We start from the raw sequence: 22,724 nt of genomic DNA on the forward strand, positions 1-22,724 counted from the left end.
TATGTAGTAATAAATAAATAAATAGATCATACATTTCTTTTATTGTGTTAACTGTCAATACATCGTGGAACTGCATTGTATTCTTGATTAATTTAATAAAACGCAATTTTTTTTAGGAGTTACTTATTCCACTTTTATTGTTTAATAAATTTGGACCGGTTTCGTCCGTTATTGAAAATGTCCCTTTGAGGCGGACGATGGGTTTGAGTATAGGTACACAATAATATTTTTATAAACTGAGTATTTATTTCTATTCAACGAATAAGACACAAGATTTGAGAATGTAACATTCTATAATATTATGTTGAATATGAATAATTTGAAAATATCTCATACATATACCTACATACTAGAAAAAATCATTTTGTAGAAAAAAAATCGACACCCGACGGGACATGAACCTGTATCTGCTGAATTCGCGCCAGTATGCTTTTCCCGATTTGCAGGTCCCGTCGAGTGTCGTATTTTTTTCTACAAAATGATTTTTTCTAGTACCGTGTATATGGCGAAGGGTGACTTTTGGAAAGAGGTAGGCTATGGAGATCTGTTAAAAAGAACATACTTGTCAGGTATACTTACGAGAAATAAGAAGATAGTACGATATTAATACTAATGAATAGGTTAGTTAATGAAACTTCAAAAACTCACTGACGACATAAAATTAAGCTATCAGTTTAAATTACGTATTTTTTCAAAACGTTTATACACATCAAAAATCATTAGATAAAAGTTCTTTTTATTTAAAAAAAAAAAACAGTAAGTATATATATTAATATTCGATTAAACACCATATACATTATGTTTTCAAATTATCTAATTATTAAATATTTAGTTTTAGGCTCTGCGATCAGAGCTTATCTTAGTGCATACAATTTGATAGACTGGGCGGGGCTACGTGACGTAAACTCCATATTAAAAAAATTGAGAATTATTTGAAACATAATCCGAACTTTATTTACGTCAAGACGGATGGCGCGCTGTGGTATATTTTTTGAAACCTTTGCAGATTGTTTTGTAATTATCTGTGTAATACATTCCTACACATACGGCATCTCTCGTTGCTAAAATAAATTATTTTATAGAATACATAATTAAGTGATTGTATAAATAAGTCAATATGCAATTAAAAAATATTTTTATTAAGAAGGTAGGCTTCAAATAATCGCCTAATATGGAGTCTTCGCCACTGGTGTATATGCATGAGGTGTTTTAAAATAATGTATATTCAGTATACACAATATGTGGGACGCAGTTTATTTTGTGATTATTTTACCTGATATAGTATACACAAAAAGTCGTGTTGCCAGCCCTAGAAGTGGTCGTGGCTCCCACTCCTTACCTACTCAACATCAAGAAAATGTCAATTAATTCAAATTTTGATAAAGTATGGGGAACTTGAAATGTTCATATCCTGTGAATTAAATTAAACTTCGCATATATTTAATTTTTATTGCGTTGATCTGCATTTTTGCTAAGGAATCTTCAGTAGGTCAACGTGCCGTTTCGGAGCCTTTAAATTCCGGTCAAACTTTGTGTTTTATTGTATAGATGTTTAGCAGTATGAATATATTATTATTATACAATGTGATGTTATGTAATGGGTGCCTATTACCTATTCAACGCGATTGATAAACTGGTTGGAAACATGCATAATTTATTGTTGAAGTCAATGGTCGTCTATCTGATTTATCTGCGCTTTTTGGTCATATATCACACATGAAGGATAAACTCGTGATGTTTGATAAGTTTGAAGTCGACGACAACAACTAAGAGCCATAATGAATGGCATACTATTATGATCCACAGACAAAGGCTCTGAATGCCGCTATATGTAGGTATACGTATGACAAGAGGTGTAGAGCCAAAATTCGGATATTGCTTTAAAATATTATAATACTTATATATTTGTATTATTTTTAAGATATTACAACAGGCTGTGGGAACAGTTGTACTTACTGTTTTTTTAGAATTATTAATAACTGTGTCCCTGCTTTTTCGTACAAGGTGGTTGTTAGTAATGTTTAACAATCACAAACACCCAGGCTTTGAGAAAAACACATAAATGTTGTATCCTCACGGGGAATCGAACCCAGACCTTAGAACGGGTGGAAGGCAAGCGCCTTACGCACTGCACCACGAGAGCTGCCTAGTTATACTATGATGTAGTGTAGTAAATCAGAACACAAATAAAAGAAGATTGTTGTGTGTATTCATAAATGTTTCAAAATATTATACATGTAATAAATTTAAAAAAATGTATCTATTTTGAAAAAGAAAACAAGGTGCAAGTGATGTCTCAGGAGGTGTGCATACTGCTCTTCAAAATACCGCCAAGGGCTATTCACCCAAGGGCAGGGCTTCGAGCCGGAAAAACCGTTATTTTTGTCGGAACCAAAACCGGAACCGAACCGGGGAAAAAATCGATTTTTCGGTTCGGTACATGTTCAAATACGCGCGTTAACATGTTCCTACTTCCACTTCAGTCATCGTTCGGTTGTCGTAGGCGTAACATGTCTTACGTCTTGGGTCTTGGCCCTTGGATTCTTAGACTTTTGGGTCACTCACTACCATCCACTCGAACCGTAAAGACCGTTATTTTTTCTGAACAAAAACCGGATATTTTTTTACTTGAACCGAAACGAAAAAAATAACGGTTTGAAGCTCTGCCCAAGAGTCACTGGAATAATTAAAAAAATACTTATTCTTGCTATTTACAATTTTAAATTATATTTGCATTCTTAAAATTGAGAAGCTGTGTAGAAGACAGATATAAGTCGAATTGAGGCGTTTTGCTGTGATAGTATATTTAGAATAATAATTGTTCTTGATTCATTTATGTACAGTGAACACCGTATCACCAAAAATCATTTCAATGTGACAACCACATTCTAATCTAGTGGACAACCCTTAAGCAACTAGGTACATACAAATGTAATTAAAATAATGGCGTTCCACCTAGAATTGATACTAAAGACGAGACAATAATTAAAAACTATATTTTAAAGCATCGAAAAAGTTAAACGTGTGTTTCTCACAACTATAATTTAGCACTTTTTCCCTCTTCAAACCAGGTGATCGTCAAGTTTCATGTTGTATATTAAATTTGAATTCAATACGTATATTTTATCATACGTATCTACACTTCTTATAACTGGTTTTGTGATGCGCTATAAGAAAATACTGTGGACACTTCAACTTTAAATTAGTGTGATCATTTGAAAACTATATTCAATAATTAATTATTCTTGACAATTCTTTTTTCCCACCAGGACTTTTTTGAAAGGTTATCAGTTTTTGATTGATGACAAAAATTTATATCGATTAAAATACATTAAAACTAGCCAACATTCAAATATCGTGATGACACCTTAGATTTTAGAAGAACCTAAAGTTATATAAATTGTAAGTTTATGTTTGACTTAAAAATATATGCATATTTCTTTGTGGATACTTTGTGGACCAATTAAAATACTTTAAAATAGAAAATATTGAAAAATATATGTAAATAATAAATTAAAACCTTTTGTTATGTTTTATTCTACGTGTTTCTAGTAGATAGAGCATTTTTCAATGGGATAATAATATGGATGTACTATGTACTAATTGTTACTATCTTTTGATTTTTTGCTACTAGTTTTGCATCGAAGTATTTTCAGAAATGTGATTATTTTCGTCTAATATGAATGAACTTTATATTTATTATCATTTTTTTATAAGTAGGCCATAAACCTTGAAAATTATTAGGTGTTATACCTACTAACGGATCTTTTTGTAGATAAGAAATGCATTATAAGCATATTTTGTTGCGTTACATAGTTCAAACTTCTGGTGGATTTAAAAGAGTGGGACTATGCATGTTTATTATTTATTATAGAATTAAGTGTATGATATAACATGATATTAATTTTTTTTTTTTTTTTTGATATTTAATGAGTTTTATATTTGCATACATTCAGATAGACAACATGTTAAGTGCATTAAACTAAATTGATAACTGATTAAAATCACGCAGATATTGGTATTTATATTTAGTTCAGAAATATATAAAATCACCTAATCGGAATATTTTTTAACTTTTAATAAAATTAAATAATGTCAGCAAAGATTTTTTTGAAAATTTCAATCGAAAGTATGTATTAGTTGAGAAGTTGTATTGATTTTATTAGAGTACATTTTTTTGTGAAAATCGTTAAAAAATACCCGTTACGACCAAATGTGTATTAATATTAACATTAACGTAAAATTCAGGAGCTTTTATGAAACACTAAAATATTTTTTTTAAACTGCATCTCGACATACAGTTTGAACACCACTGGAGTGAGACTATTATATTAGCACATCGTGTGAAATGATACGTAGCCTTTATTGTAACTTCAATATTGGTGTTGATAGGTAAACATCTGTAGTTTTTATTATAAATTATAATATTAGTATCAAGTTTGATTTATTTTAATGTTTTTGTTAAGGAGGTGTTACGATAACATAACGAAAAAAAATAACATCTTGTGAAATCAACACTGTTTTTTTTTAATAAAAGTGTGATCGGTGCAAATTAATGACTTCAAATGGGAACGTCACTCTTGACAAAACGGGAGAAAAGTGTACCGAAGAAAAAGCGAAAGCATCATACGTACTTGACAAGTTAGTGACATTATTGAATAATAATTACAAGATAAAAAGAACTTTTTATATACAACGTTTTTAAATTTTCTGTTGAATCATATAAACTTGACTTGACTAGCTTAAACGATAAAAAAAATGTACTTGATAGAAATACTGAATAATGAAATGTCATTCCATATTGATTTCCATAGTAACGCACGTATATATTATTAATAATTTAGTTGCTAGGACCCCCTAGCAAACAATAATGGTATCGAAATAACTTTTCATACAAAACAGAATTAACTAAAAATGAATTCAATTCTACTTAAAGATGGCTAAAAGTATTAAAAAATGCATTGGCATCGTGTTCTTATATATTCTAAAAGTTTCAAATGTCTAGCTAGTCAGGAAGTTAGTTAAAAATTGATGCAAGATTTGTACCGGACAAACAACCACCGGAAAATTAGTACCTACATATGTAAATTTATTTATTTTGTCACTGCAAACCACATGAATTTGTTTTAAAACAAAAACAAATATACCTACATATTATTATTACCCATCTAGTTTCATCACGATAGCCGCGCGGCTTAAGCGTTGACCTATAGCGTCGTGGGTCTCAGGTTCGAATCCTGGGTCTAACAAATACACATATTGTTTTTCAATTTGTGTATGAGTCAGAGTATGGACCTAATAAGTTGAGCAAGTGGCTAATATCCATTTCTCGTAAAAACAAAATATACGATCTTATTAGGATCGGACATGGTCGGAAAAAAAGTTTCGGTAAGTGTACACAGTGAACATACAAAATACCCTGCCCTGTAAAATCATATGATGAAAATGAAATATAAACTTTACTTGATTAACATCAATCTAGGCTTTATGTAATTATTATTATTTAAAATAAAAAATGAAAAATTGTGCTTGTCTAATTGGGAACAATTAAAAAATGTTCAATTGTATGACAATATATTGTTGATATATTATTTTATTTATTTAATTCATTTATGGTTTTAAAGTTATCTAATATTTTCAAACACAAAATTAATACAGTTCTCATTAACTTCTGACTTACATAGTTTTATCGTTTTTTAGAGAAGGAAACGTAGAATCATATTCAATAGCTAGTGAAAAACAGTAAAAATCAAGTTGTAATATTAATTGAGGTGACGATATTATTTAATGATGATCAAGACCGGTTTCGTCTGCTTCAATAGGACATATTCAACTGATATAATATGTATTTATTTAGAATTATGTTGTTAAAAATGTACCATGTTATGGATCTAATATAGGTATAAAACAGGCAATTTAAATTTAAAAAAATAGGTCGTATGCTTATTAAATTTTAAAACCACTAAACTAAAGAGTTGCGAAAATATGAGTTAAAAACTATAGTAAGTGACTTCAATCATCAACTCCTCGCATAAAGTATCTATGGACCTATGGAATTAATTGATTCTAAGCCCTGTTATAGGTAGGTATCACAATTTTTCAAAATATAATATTTTGAAAAAATCGACTTAGACATTTATTACATAACCATATTCGATTCTAAGGGAATCGTATTATGGACATCTACTGTGTGGAGGTTGTATTAACAGATTTTTATTTTTAAGAGAATTGAATGTTAGCCACTTACTCAGTCTAATAGGTCCATACTCTGGGTACAAACACAAGTTGAAAAACAAGAGCCTATTATGTTACCTACTAATTATTCTGTGATATTTTTTGTTGTTGGTACTAAGTTAGTCTTCGTTTTGTGTAAGTACATAATTAAAATGATTTTTTTCTTGATAACTGAATAAACGCAAGATTTAAAAAATATATTTAGCATTATTTATCGAAAACTAGCTGAATTTTCGGTCTCGCGCGACGTTGAATTGTTGATACAATTTATCGTACTCAACAAAACAAAAATAATTATGTACAATTTTCAATATGTAAATAACTCTGTCTCTACGTATTTCACTTATCAAATCTGACAGCCGTAAAAAGTAAAACAAAAGAACACAAAATTAAAATCGAATCCAAAATATGAAAACTTTGTAAAATTCAAATTTAGATGGATTAAACGGACATTCTATATTACCACGTTTTTATTAGCTCGTATTCTTGTTTGTCCGATACAGATTTTTTCTTGTGTGTCCAGTATAAATTTTTTCTTGTTTGGCCAATCTTGCAATCGATTTTTAATAATTAACTTCCCAACTAGCTAGACATTTAAAACTTTTAGAATATATGTACAAATATAAGAACAATGCATTCTTTTAATACTTTTAGCCATCTTTAAACAGAATTGAATTCATTTTCAGCTAATTCTATTTTGTATTAAAAGTTATTTCGACACCATTATTGGTTGCTAGGGCTCTGGGGTCCTAGCAACTAAATTATTAATATAAACGTGCGTTACTATGAAAATCAATATGAAATGTCAAAATTACATTTCAGTATTCTATATATTTATTAATACATTAAATTGTTAAGTTTATATGATTCAACAGAAAATTTAAAAACGTGGTATATAAAATTTTTTTTTATCTTGTAATTATTTTATATTATGTTATTATTATTTTATAAAATACTTGGAAAACCCTCAAAATTATATGATATTATGTATATTGCTTTTTGTGTTACGTATGTATGCAATTATATTTGATTCTGATTGTTAGTGTTGTTATACTAGGTTTATTTATTTTTATTCTATCAACAACACTATCTTATTAATTCATAAGTTTATACCTGTTATGACGCATTTGAAAAAAAATGCATTTTACAATATCACTAGAATAACCTGTTTGATACATCTGGTCAATGTAAATAATCTGTCTATATTAAAATATATACCTACCTACCTGATTATTATATTTCTTTCGCTCCAATACGAGATGTGTTTTATTATATTATTAAGAACTCGCTTTTTTATATTATTGATAAAAAGTTTGTGATTTATTAATAAAATTGATAATCGTGTTTAATAAAACTTTAATATAATCTATCATTATATTGATTTTTTGCCAAAATTACATGCTAATTTATGACGCGAAAATATGCGTTGACTCATTCGCTACTGAGGTGTGTGAAATCAATGGATAAGGAAGCAGACACGAGTACGCTATATGATAGAGGTCGCTAAGCAGATGAAATGGTAATGGGCTGGAATGTCGCTCGGCGAGTGGACGACCGCTGGTCAAATGTCGTCATACATTGGTACCCAAGGGGCACTAAAACCCGCTGGATAGACGAACTCGCAAAGTTCGGTGGATGTACATGGCAGCAAAAAGCTAGAGATCGATAAGAGTGGAGGGAGCATGGGATGCCTTAATCCAAGAGTGGATCGAGCCCGGCTGATAATAATAATATATATATATTTACCATGTCTGATCATAAAATTTACACGAAATGGGTGTTAGTCACTTGCTCAACCTATTAGGTCCATACTCTGACTCAAACACAAACTGAAAAACAATACGTGTATTTTCCAGACCCAGGATTCGAACCTGGGACCCACGAGGTTATATGCCGACGCTTAAGCCGCTCGGCCATCGTGGGCGTATTATATATACATAACATATTTTAAAGACATTAACTAATATATTATTGACAAATTAGATTAGAAAGTACTGTTCGATATTTTAAAAAAGATCACTTATCTGTAATTTATAAGTATTTTTGTTATTATTGTTTTTCAGTAATGAGAAAACCAAAGTCGAGAAAAAATCAATATGGTCTCTAATCACGCTGGAGCCTATGTGGATAGGAATAATGATTTCTCTCAGCATGAGTGTGATCGGTTTGAAAAATCTCTTCCTGCAGAGGGCATGTTTGGTGGATTTGGGGTACTCTGAGGATATGTGCTTTAGATCAGAGGGGTCCGTCAAAGCTGGAATAGAAGTAAGTAGAACATAATAAAATATTAGTGTGTGTAATTTGTCATGCTCTAATATAAATAGTTCTTTCAGGGAGTTTTATAAACAATACTAAAATGTCGCTAGATTTCAAAATCAGCCAAGTCCATAATAGATGAATAGGAGAAAAACAGCTTTTTGTTTTCTCAAATACACAGTCACAAGGGTGAAAGTTTATATTATTTCGAGTATAGAATATTTAAATTAATAAATTCCACATTTTGATAATGCAGAAATGTTAGAAAGCAGTAGTTCTTCAGCAATTCACAAAAAGTAAAAAATACCTAAAGGTGGACTTGGCTGATTTTGAAATCTAGCGACACAAATTAAACATTTCATGAAAATCATTTCAAATACGTTCATCTACCACACGCCAAATATTGATAAAAAATATTTCACAACATAATCATGGCTTAAAAATATAATATCGTTTAAAAAAATGTCTATAAGATGATTTTTTTTATTTATATCGAATCAAGCTTTGATACGATCCCAACACCAAAGCCGAATTATTTTTTTTCAGCATCTGTTTATAGATCCACCAGTACAAGTAGTCAGCTGAGTGAGGGCGCCACTTGTTAACATTTGACATACCTATAATTCAATACTTTTTATATTGTAATGAGTTTAGTTATAAATTCGAACACCTGACGATTTATGATGGTATATCTATAGTCCAGAGTATGATACCAATGGATTAGACGAAATGTCAGTACATTTCCATACGATCTGTTAAGAAAACGGCAGTGAAACGGCAAATAATTTTCAACAGTAGGTGCGACGAAATTTTTCACTAGTCGACAATAGGAGACCGACAGTCGAGGTGTCTGCACGTCGATTTGTTTCGTCATGGCGTCGGATGAAAATATTCTTAAATCGTGTAAAGTGTTATGTTCAAAATGAACATAACTAACTTTCATACCTCTGGCAACCCCGACGATTATTTATGGTCACGTCGATAGAGCGTACGCAATTAAAACAGATGTCGCTGATGGAATAAAGCAAACGGAAAAGCCTCTGATCGTTCCAGTTTGGTATTTTAAAACTATTATTTGATTCAATACTCTTCCAATGTTTCTTTTCAAACTTAGCTGCTTGTATTTATTATAGTATTTGAAAATTTCAATATCGAGCTGCTTAATAACCTTTTAATGTATTTCTAATTTCTTGCTTTTGCTATAATATAGTTTTGGTCAAGTATATAAATTGCTCTTTTATTTATTGATCCCACTTTATTCCACACTGTTAAATAATTATAATCTTTCACGGCCTCAAGATCGTGTGGCGCCCAGGACTTTATTATGTACATCTTTAACCATGGATTGCACGTGCCTTCAGCCGTGTAATCCCTTCTTGTTTTCTAATTAATTTTACAGTTGTCAGTTGCGAGGTTGCGGAAGTAATTATTGTTCAGCTTGAGAAAGATCAGGTAATCCATGGCCCTTCCTTGTTTGCTTATGTCTCATGGTCTCTTTGCTTTTTAACTCTACTTTATTCTATTCAGTAATCCTTTTATTTTGTAGTTGTGACGACAATGATCACAACTACAAAATATTAATATATCAAAAGATGACTAAAAAACTTTACGTATGTAATTAAAAAAGAAAACATGTCAATGAATATACTATTATTATTAGTAATATAACAATAAACATAATGTTAAATGGATGCATGTTGAATTTTTATGACAAATTATATTTCGTTCGGCACGCATCATTTGCACAATACGCGCATCGCCTAGCCACAATCTTTTTAGATCATGCCTCAACTGAAGTATAGCCTTAAGAAATGAAAATATTTTTTACTTACCGTAGGCTTACAATACTTTTTGGCAAAATTGTATGTTCAATTCAATGTAACATTTTATTTTTTTAATTTACAGACGGAATCCCAAACAGTTGTCTCATCATTGTCAATCGCCAGCGGATTCGTTGGAGGAATTATAACGAGTATAATCCTCGTTTTTGTTGGTCCTTGGAGTGACAGTAGTGGAAGAAGGAAACCTCTCATCTTACTTCCATTACTCGGAACCATCGTGACCAGTATTGGGTTGCTCACGTTGCAAGCCTTCCCCAAAATTTCCACCATCTGGTTATTGTATATTGAATTGATTCCGATGGCCATTGGAGGAAATTATACACTTCTCATCATGGCGGCGTTCAATTATCTGGGAGATGTAAGCCAATAAATAAATAAATACAATCCATTAGTACTACGTCCCATAGGAACTACTCCATGATTTCTCTTCATCGACACCTCTACTCTATTATTCTTTTTCTCTAGTTTCCAACCAATATCCACTCTACTTCATCTTTAAAGCTTGTTCGGATTGTTCCAGTTTTCATTTAGTCGAGTAGCGAGTGATTTAGTAAATAAACGTGTCTGAACAGACAATTTTAGTCAAGTAGTTTAGTAAAATCGTCAGTCCAGCCGATCCATTTCATTCTATTATTTCGGCCGAGTAGCGACTCTCACCACCTCTCACTAAATGCTAAACAAGCCACGAAACAAGTCTGAACAGACGAGTTCTTTAGTCGCCGACTGCCGTAGAAATGGCACTGCGTTGGAGCGAAGTTACTACTCGAAATAATATAACTTATAATAATTATACTTCAATGCGACAAACATTAAGATAACCGTCGCGAACGTGTGTTGATAGATCCGTAGATAAATGACAATATTTCACAGAAAGCTTGTTATTGAGGATAGGTAAATTATGTTATAAGTTGTATTCATTTTTTTCCGTTTATTTTGTATACTCAGCATGAAGGATATTATGTTATGTCAGTAGGTAGTGTTGATTAATACGTTGATAAATAATGGCAATATTTTACAGAAAACTTGTTGTATTGAGAATATGTGAAGAGGTAATAAGACTTATAATTATAAGTTATATTCATTTATCATTCGGTTTATTTTGTAGTCAGTAAGGACAATGGAGCATTAAGTATCTATTTATTACCTAAACAAACTACAAAAATACATAGGTAAGCATACAACAATTTATAAAACCGCAAAAATATAATAGGTATCCTATGTAAATTAGTATTCATCAATAGGAATTTGGAGCATAAATCGATTCAATTACGTCAACGCCGTTTTTGTATCTTGACATTCGAATTCTTTTTGAAGTTACAATTTTATCTGACAGACGGCAGCACTCTCGTGTCGCGCGAACGGTGTCAGTTTTGAAAAAATATCCGTCGCTCTGTTCATTTAGACAAGTCACTCACTATTGCACTGTGTTCGGACACTTTTCAGTTACTAATTCACTAAATCATTCGCCACTCTACTAAATCACTCGACCGGTCTGAACCGGCCTTTTAGTGAATTTCACTCACAGTACCTACTTGATCACGTCGTTTGGTTATAAATACTTTGATAATATATTTAAGTTATCGCCATTATTATATAAATAAATAATTAAATTATTAATGTTCATATGTATATCTACCATAAATATGGACCATTTCAAGGTATAATGTCTAGCTAATGGAGAGCGGTGGAGTGGGGTGGATTTAAGCTATTAAGATCCGATATAAATAATGCACACTAAACTTATCATAATAAAATTATTTGTTTTCATTAAACTAAGAAGTAAGATGTTATCGTTTAAGCCCTGCCTAAACCAAACCATAATAAAAAAATATTCTTAAATCCATATCCATAAAATATCTAAAATGATCTATGATTTAATGGCATAATTTTAAATATGTTATATATAGATGAATATTTTATGACTATTGTCTATTATGGCTTGGTTTACACATGGGTTTATTGAATATTAAAAACTAACCAACACTCTCTGCAGTTTCATTTTTAGTCTTAATTCAATTAAACAAATAAGTATGACTGACAAAGTTTAGTGTGCACTATTTTTGTCGAATCTTAACAGCCTAAATCCACCCTTCGCCACCGATGGATAGGTTCCAAAACACGTATATTAATTATGAATCAGTAAATGATGCAAACGTTTAGAGAGTCTATCACAATGCTCTATACAAGGATCCGCAACTCTATTAATATAAAATACCCCGACTGAAATGAACGAAACATTTGCAACGGATGAGAGACTCCAGTTTTCCATCGATGGATTTGTAAGGAAGAGGAGACCCGTTGAAATACTTAGACTTTGCTGGAGCGATAACGTGGTAAAAGATGCCAAAGAAGCAGCAGAAAAGTTTAACGATTAAGATCAATGCAGAAAATGAAGAACCCTCTGTAGATGTTAGATTAGCTGTGTGTACCTAATATTTAGATTAAAACAAGGATCTTTGATTTTTTTTTAAATTACAGATATGTTATAAAACTGGCAGATGTGCTACAACTGTAATGGGATCTAACACTGGAGCTATAACTGCGTGTATGGTCGTCGGAAGTACACTTGGTCCCGTTCTATACAGAACTGTCGGTTTAGTTGGACTTTTTTCTATATCATTAGTATTAGAGGTAAGTACTTATGTAAATTAATTATTATGTTTTAAGCAGTATTAGAATCGGAAGTAAGTCTAGAACGCTTTAAATGTAATTGAACCGGAAACGGAATCAGAATTCCTTGGCGGTTCCGTTGTTTCTTAATATTCCATTTTTTTATAACTCACACTGAAGATAATAATTAATATATTGTACATTCTGATGTTATATTTAATTAAAAAAATGGTTAAACGCCTACAGATTGTGATGTTCATATGCTCTACTGGATAACAATGTTTTGACAAAGTAGTTTTACCAGTGTGTGCGTATTATGAAGTAGTGTCAAAAAATGTGAACTACTTCCTACCCCCTCCAACGCCAGCCATTAAATGTCAAATAGCAACAAATGACATACTATACACTACAGTATTGTCATTGTATAATTATTATATGAATGATTTTTTTAGCAAAATTAAACAATATGTTGCAGATAAAAGACATATTCGCTTGTGGTTCTAGTAGGTTATTTAATGATTTTATGAATTAATTATTAAATTTAATGTCTCATTGCTTAAATAAATATTGTTAATTAAACCCTGATTAGGTAAAATAGGATATTTTTTCCCACAATAATGACTACACTGACAATATTTTTATTCTCGAATATAGCGACATCCGGTTTAAGTCATAATATAAAAGTCCAACATAAGTTTCTGATTTTCAAAGTTGAATTAATATATATATGATACATCCGATTCAATTTGTTCCACAGGGATAGAGCCAAACAAACTGAAGGTTTTTTTTTATAGTCCTTGGCCATTGCAGTGTCTAGAAAAAAGTATATGTTTATTCTAGTAATATATTAAAAGTAAGCGCTATATGCATTTAGAATATTTAAATTGTAACTACTGTCACTGAATTAAAAGGAAATAAAATGTATTAATTGCATTGAATTAGAAAAGAATTTCAGAAATGTTAGAGAAATAAGCAAAATTAAACAAGTATTTCTCTTATATTATACAAAAGGTTTACAAATATAATATATATACTTATTTCAAAACTTGTACTATGAGTTTTAAAGGTTTTTACTATAAATTGCAGGTGTCCTCACTGATTTACGTCATATGGAAAGTGACCGACATAAACATAGCTGAAAAGGTGCCAACCATTTTCAACATAAACCTTCCTTACCAGGCATTAAAGTGTGTTTTTAAAAAGAGGGAGGGCAATGGTAGGAAAATGGTTCTACTCATGGTATTAGTACCGTGCTTTAATTCAATTCCAATGGTAGGTGAGTAGATATCTTTAGTTGATTTTTTTTCTATTTTATAGGCTCTGTATCCGGTGTTATAGCATTTGTGGGAGTCATGGTGTGGTGGATGAGGAAGTCGAATTTTAGTGGTTGCCCCGATGGATGGAGGAGCGACTTTTATTTGTAGCGTAAACAGTCGGTACAAGACTATGTTACAGTAGTTATGTTACAATACTTATGATAATGTTCCAAGGTCCGAGCTTCGGTAGAATGAGATGTTGTGCGGAGCGATACAAAGACTAAGATACTAACAGACCGGGAACTTATATTCGAGTGACATCTCCAATGAATTATGATCCGTTTTATTTTAGTTAAGTTTTTTTATTTTAGTTTTTTAATTGGGTTCTTAAGGCACCAACTGCGGCATCGTCCTCTCTATACTTGTTATGATAGAACGCATTCTTGGCGTACCACAATTTTGAAAGGACTAGCCCAAATAATGATGTTGTGACGCCAAAGCTGGCTCTCACTCACCTCCGCACAGCCATAGATCAAACGTTCTAGAAACGTCGCTCCGATGTTGTATATGAAGACCGCGTAAATCTACCTAACGACAGTAGCACGTAACATCTCGAAACGTATATATATATATATATATATATATTTGGATGTAGCGACCGACGAGCCGGTATATGAATGACCAATTCGTAGTGTGCGTATGCGTTTTGGCGTCTTCGACTCGCAGCCTGAGACGCATACGATTTGTTGATATCAGCACTAGGTGTCTTTTTTCAAACTAAAAAGTTGCATTCGATCAATATGCGGAGCTCCATTTGGCAATTTTGGCATGTGTTTTGTGAACAACGATGTCACATTGACATATTCGAAACGTTGACGGACGAGTTTTGATGTGCGAGCTGGCTAAGGACCAAGAAACACACGTTGCGGTGCCTCAGTTTGCGTGAATTTACATCACTGTGCATCTTAACTCTATGCAATAGCTCATAAAAGGAGGATGTAGTAATTAGAATAATATGTTCATCTGTGTTCTCATTTTAAAATCACCAATCATATTCATAAGAACAATTTATTTGACTAATAATTATTATGTTCCATGATTTTCTTTTAACAGAAATACCAATAACGTACATGTATCTTAGAAAACAATTTGATTGGACCGAAGTGGAATTCGGAATATTTATAGCTTATAGAAGCATAATTCAAGTAATCGGTAAGAAAAATAATTATTTATTCTGTTAAAATACACCCTCTGTAATATTTGAAATAAATAAATAAAATAGAAATGCAACATCGACGAAGTTATCAAACCTCGGATCATTAGTGGTTAGGGATTGCAATACCGAATGAAAATGTCAATACCGGTTTTTCGGTATTTCTTATTGTATACCGGTATTTCTTAAACATTAAAAAAACAGAAGTAGGTGCTTATCAATAAATATAGCTATGAAAATCTTTTTAAAATATTATTTTATAGCAAAAACCTACATACTTACATGTATTATGTTGACATTTAAACATATATATTGATAATAAGTATAGAACTAGTGATTTTTTACAAATGATTTGAAAATATTGATAATTTTAACTAAAACCCTCAAAAGTTCATCAAGTGCAAATAAGTCCGGCTGCAGGAAAAACTTCTTAAATTCAACGCTTGTACATTCATCAATAATTATTGAATAATTGAACATTTTTGTCACGGATGTTTTCTATTTCGAGACAATATTATGATAATTCATCGCGACAATAATTACATATTATATAAATATATTTGATGAAATTTGTTTTATTATATTTTCACCTCTGATGGATTCACTCAATATATTTGCATTTTAGCAGCACATAGCGTATAATTCATTTTCAAAAACGTAAACGAGTGTGCTTTCTTAAGGGCGGACGTGCTCAGCGTGGGTTAAAATTGAGTTTTTATTCTATTTTCAAAGCATGATCCTGGACATTCCTTAAACGTTGAAGATAATCTATTTATATAATTTTGAAGCCTTATTATCCTTTATATTTATTTTAACGTATTTGTATTACATAAAATAGTATTCTTTTAAACCTCTCGCTCCAATGTTTTAGAATATAGTCGTCATATTTCAGTACATAAATGTGCAGTGGTAGATTTTTTCTATTTATTAATTTTTAAAAGCATTTATAAAACCATTAATAAAATTTATGTCGACATTATTATAGTGAAATATTTACGATAAAAAAATATATTGATAATCTCTGTGATCCCAAATTTGACAAGAATTAGGCATTTTAATATTCAAAAAATGGGCAAGATTTACACATTTAAAGATACTGATTACTCTTTGACCATTCAAATGTGATAAACATTCTACGAATAATGTTTGCTTTATAATAATTATTGACCTAAGAATAAGGTAGTATTTTTTTGAAATACGCTATTTTTATTGGCATTTCCCAGTGGCTAAGCTACAACATACGGCCGTAGCCATAAATTGACAAACGATAAATGAAGTAGGGAGTAGCTTATAATATAAAGGATAATAAGGCTTCAAAATTATGTAAATAGAGTATCTACAACGTTTAAGGAATGTCCAGGATCATGCTTTTAAAATAGCATAAAAGCTCCATTTTGACCTACGTTGAGCATATCCCCCCTTAAATACATTATCATCACGTTATGTGTTGTCTCAGTACTGCTACGAGAATAAAACGGTGTACAGTCTACTGCTACGAGAAAAGAACGGTGTACAGTCATACAAACATAGCTAAAGGAGGTCAAAATGGAAGTACGAACTACCATATGGATGTCATTTTAAAAACGTCATTCGAAAATCCGATTCTGTCCAGTTGCGGGTCTTGATTGGGTAGTTTTCGACAGTGGCTCCCCCATCCATTCTTTAGATAAGTTTGTAGGTCTGTAATGTCGTTTTTCTTGGTATTTAAAATTTTATCAGACTGATGCTCCCATCCTGTACCACATTTTGAACCTTTCTTTAAACGAACATTGTCAGTTAGCCAAATTTGCCGAAATCGTCAGAACAACAATGAGGTCACATCACGCGTATAACGCTACATCGTAAACCGCACTAATCAGTGAACGTGTTTTTCTATTTTCTCCAGGCTTACACATTATCGACTCACAATTTCCTGTTTTTTGTTTTTAGTGGTTTTCTCTGTGGATTTTATATTAAATTAATATGTATGTCTGATGTTTACGTATATTATTTATGGGTCTGCTGGTTAGATTCTGTTCCAAATATAATCTATAGATGAAATATCGTAAGTAATTTTAACGTATCCACAAGTAGTAACTATTAAAATTAATTGAAATTAGCATGAATAATAATTCAAAATACTAATACATTAGAGTTGGCACTTTCCATCATTGAATTTATGGAGATAGTGATGAGTCAAAATATTCTACGAAATGACGAAACCATAGACTATTTAGTCTTGTCTTTAGACATTTATCTTGCCCTGTCATCGTGTGACAGCACATGACGTGATCATAATGTAATTGCAGTATAAGGGTTGAAAAAAATCAAATAAATGATTAAAAATGGGTTTCCAAAAATTAGTATGTCTTCTATAATAAAGGAAAAATTTTATTGTCACTGTAGGTATTAACACAATAGTATACTTAAAAGTTAAAAATTATTTTCTGTTTTTTCAGGTGCAATATGTATAGTGAAGCTACTTAAACATAAATTTAAGCTGAGAGACGAAGTTGTTGGAATGTTGGGAGCAATTTCACAATTATCTGCAACAGTCGCCTTCATGGTCAGTTTTCAGCCGTGGATGATTTTTGCATGTAAGTCGTGTCGTGTAATATTCGCATTAGTATTAAATATACTGCTACACACAATATATATTATAATGTAGTTACTAGCAAAGATTTTGAGATCTAATAATTTACCTATAATATGTTTATTATAATATAGTAGAAAATTATACCATAAATTTCAATCAAATCATTATGTTGATAAAATTCGTATTTTTTGAAACTGTGGCAGTTAAGTTACAGGCTGTAATATGTGATATGCGCCACATGCGTTACCGGCTTAGGCAGTTCATGGTGGACCTCGGCACTGTCAATATGCAGACTTGCGAATTATATTTTATATAATTAACCCAAATAAAACGACATCAAGCATCTATACGTTTTTCACTGGTGACCTATTTATCAAAAACAATCCCACAATATATATTATGTTACATTTATAATTCAAAATTTATCAACGTATTAATGATTATAATGAAGGAGAATTTTGTACGATTCTTAAGTGTCGCCATCGACTTCCTGAGCCAGTAACGCTATTAAAATATGGTGGAAGGATTCGAACGCCTTGAATGGTATTAAATGTTCGCGATACATTCTTCTTATTTTTTTTTTAAATATTTTTTTAGTTTCCACTCTTGGCATTCTTAAAAGTGGAGTGATGATAGCAGAGCGACCAGTTTTAAACAGACAGATAATTGCTTCTGAACAAGGTATTTATATATTAAATGTGTAAGGGGTATTTTCCGATATTTATGTCTTTGTATTCCAAATTCAAAACGTATTATTTTGATATTCACTCATTGTACACGAGACTAAAAAAACAAAGCAACGTTCCATCTACTGTCACCTGGATACGATGTACAATAATGTGACAATTTATTCTATAATGTCAAAAAGTGTAATGTTTTAAAACGTATTATTGTTTATTGGTTCCAATTTTTTTAAAAACCTATCGTACCTCCGACCTACTTGCATGCATGTGATTGTATCAGCAGAACAACTTTTCTCCTTCAGAACTTTTAAAATGTATTTTCTCTGCCGATTTATGATAAATATACAATGAATTGCTCATCTAACAAAATTGCGTGTGGAGTGGGCAAGGTAAAAAAATATTTTAATTATTTACAAATTAATTATTAATAATGATATATGATCATAAAATTACAATTTTATGTAATATTTAAACTGTATCGGGCAACAACCTCAGACCTTGTCAGCGTTATTACGACAACGTAAGAATCAGCGAGTCATTCAACTGTCGGACAGGTGTGACTAGAGTTGGGTATTTCCCGAGAAAATCTCAATCTCGAGATTTCCCGAAATGATGTAATTTTGAATTCTCGAGATTCGGGATTTCCAGAAAAGAGTTCTCGAGAATTCTCGAGATATCGGGAAATTTAAAAAAAAACTGTAAAAAATCCTAAAATCAGTGTAAAGACAGGCAAATTCAAAAAATATATGTTTTTTTTCATTCATGTAAGAAGACAAACAAATAGAAGTAGGAAAACAAAAATAATTCAAAACATTACTTATTAAAATAGAATTTCAAAAAACACAGACTGTCAATCGCTGCGTCTGACAATCGCGCACGCTTTTGAGACACAAAATTTCTTGATGTTGAAAAATTGCGCCCACTTTGAGTCGACGTTGACCTAATTGTGTTAAATACCACGATCAGTCTTTGAACGTTTTGTATTTTCTGTCCACTTTTTCATATAGAAAAATCGTTTTTCAACTAATATTTGATAATAAAGAAATCCCGAATCTCGAATCCCGAGAAAAGATTCTCGAGATCCGGGATTTCCCGAAATATTAAAAATTTCAATTCTTGAGATCGAAAATCTCGAGAATTTCCGTAGGAAAATTCCTGAAACCCAACTCTAGGTGTGACATAGTGCAATAGGGTCAAATATCTCGGACTTTATCATCGCAACGCGGATGCAATGATGCGGCGGTCAGTAGATTTCCCAAAATGGAAACTATATCAACAATGACTCTCGAAATTTACCAAATATTCATGTCTATAAATAGAGAGTCATAGTTGATGGGTTATCTCAGTCTCAGGCAGATCTCATATTAAATCTCAGTATCACACCGCACAGTACTCACTTTCTCCGAGCCTCGGACCGCTAACATCTCTCCTGTATTTAACCAGTCTCTTTTCATCTCAACACCTTCACCCCTATGTTAATCTCGTCCCTTTACAACGAGACCGCCAAAAACCTAAAATGTTTCATTTCCACTGTACAAATTTTATTTTGCTTTGCTAAATAGCAAATCTCACACCACATTTTTTGCTTCCTTCGGCAGAGTAGTTCCGGATAGCTAGTAAATTATTATATCTATTCTATTCATAGCGTGATAAAAATAAGTATGTACATTTTTACAACGTTTTTCTTAGCTCGTATTCTTATTTGTCCGGTGGTTGTTTGTCCGATACAAATCTTGCAATCGATTTTTAACTAACTTCCCGACTAGATAGATATTTGAAACTTTTAGAATATATCAGAACACGATGCCAATGCATTTTTTAAATACTTTTAGCCATCTTTAGATAGAATTGAATTAATTTTTAGTTAATTCTTTTTTATATGTAAAGTTATTTCGATATCATTAATGGTTTTTAGGGGGTCCTAGCAACTAAATTATTAAATAATATATACGTGCGTTACTATGGAAATCAATATGAAATTACATTTCATTATTCAGTATTTCTATCAAGTACAATTTTTTTTGATCGTTAAAGCTTGTCAAGTCAAGTTTATATGATTCAACAGAAAATTTAAAAACGTTTTATATAAAAAGTTCTTTTTATTTTATAATTATTTCCGGTTAATTGGAAGCCCTAATATACTACCATATTTATGCATTAAATCACTACTGGCGGAAATAAATTATTTTAATGTAAAATTGAAGTTGAAATGTAATTATTTAATATTTTTTTCAGGGAAGATAAACTGCATAACAGCAGTCCTGGATAAGTGCTTGTCTTTTGTGATAATACCCCTAGTCAATTACATTTATAATGTGACTCTAACATCGCTACCGAGTTGTTTTATGGTAGTCACTGCCGCAGCAAGTATTTTCCAGCTAATTTGCTATGTATTGGTGGAAAAAAAACCAACTGAGGATGAAGGCCCAGAAAAAAAATTAACAACTTATACGAACGTATTGTGTATACGTGAGAATAACCAGAATAATAATAACATAAATAGTAAGGATAACTGTCTAACAGAAAACAATAATGAAACAATTCAATGTACTCATCTATAACAATATTATAAAATTGTAAAATCTCGGAAAATCCTTACATTACTGACACACATTAACGTCCAGGGAGAAAATTATATATTGCACTTTTATTGCATATGTTACGCCGAATGTGCGAAATTGACTATTACATGAAATGGGTAAAATTTTGCCTATTTCATGTAATAATCAAGCCCGTTGCCTTATTCATGATTTAGGTAAATTATCTGCCGAGTGTGTGAATTCGCCAGGGCATGATTCTTAAACTGTCAACATGACAATAGAAAAAGTAAATTTAATACGGATGGTTTTAGTAGTTATAATTGGACATAATATAATATTATTATTATTAGGTTAGGTTTTGTAATTCTGAATTCAACTGAATGTCCATTTTGAGGTTAGCTAACAAGTGTCAACAAACTATCAAATCATACTATCACAAACAAACAATCGACCATTGCACAATTGATACCCAAGCACGAATCAAATCGCGAAAGGACCTTTTAATAAAATTCTTCCGTTATCATATTATAGTAAGTTCTAGATTTTTTTGGGCATAGTAAATGGATATTAACGTCATTGTAGTTATTGATCGGTATATTTTTATATAATCAATGACATTTGACACATTTGGTTAGTTGCAAAAAACACCACCGGAGCGCAACCATCTATTTTGACCAATGCATGAGCATTTGACACGTTTCGTTTAGTTGCAAAAAACACCACTGTAGCGCTACTATCTAATTTGCCCAACGCATTAACTAGTCAGAAAAATTACTGCCGAATTCAAGCACTTAGTAGATATTTTGCCTAATTCATGAACAAGGCAACGGGCTTGCATTTTTCATGATTTAGGCAAAATTTTGCCCATTTCATGTAATAGTCAATTTCGCACATTCGGCGTAACACATACACTTTAAAACATAATAAGTTACACAATATTGCACAAAACTAATGTAAACCCAATGAAACAATAAATAAATAACGTCAGTGGACATACTATTATAAATACTTTGCGAAAAAACCAAAAAAAATAAAAACAGTATGAAGTAGAGTAGGTATCTCTCCATTGCTTGCTACTACAATTTTTCTATAAGTACGAATTATTAAATAACTCTCGCTATTCGGGGCCCTTCAAATCTGTATGGACTCCGAGGCTAAAACAATCTATGAAATTCGTGGGTCAGTTATTAATTAATCATTAGTGGATAATTATTAACTATTTTTTTATTCAACTAATGATTCACAATATTTAAGAATGTACATTATAATTATTGAAAATACATAATTTTGAAAATACTTCTGAGACAATATATTATAACCAATAGAAAAAATCTTAGTAATAAAAGTATAATATATTTTTGTGTTTTCAAAATTATGTAAATAGATATATTCAATAGTTAGTGGATAAGATTCAACACTTTTAGGAGTTAATTCATAAGGACATAGAAAAGTCAAAAACTCAATAATTGTGAAAATTTCTAGAAAGTAAGAGCCTAATTCTAAGTAGTACCCACCT

General features: G+C 31.3%; 1 protein-coding gene across 1 annotated transcript; it reads left to right on the forward strand.

Moving 5' to 3' along the window:
• Positions 1-4,439: 4,439 nt before the first annotated feature.
• On the forward strand, positions 4,440-22,522 carry LOC147073425 (proton-coupled folate transporter-like). Its single transcript, XM_085945137.1, has 9 exons — positions 4,440-4,641; positions 8,298-8,499; positions 10,396-10,689; positions 12,810-12,962; positions 14,028-14,217; positions 15,311-15,409; positions 17,849-17,986; positions 18,583-18,666; positions 20,904-22,522. Exons 1-9 carry the CDS (start codon positions 4,556-4,558, stop codon positions 21,227-21,229), a joined length of 1,572 nt encoding a protein of 523 aa, XP_085801263.1. The 5' UTR covers positions 4,440-4,555; the 3' UTR covers positions 21,230-22,522.
• Positions 22,523-22,724: the final 202 nt, after the last annotated feature.

The sequence above is a fragment of the Rhyacophila brunnea genome, unplaced genomic scaffold (genome assembly GCF_057557595.1).
Source record: "Rhyacophila brunnea isolate RB1 unplaced genomic scaffold, BYU_Rbru_1.0 scaffold_18, whole genome shotgun sequence".
Lineage (NCBI taxonomy): Eukaryota > Metazoa > Arthropoda > Insecta > Trichoptera > Rhyacophilidae > Rhyacophila > Rhyacophila brunnea.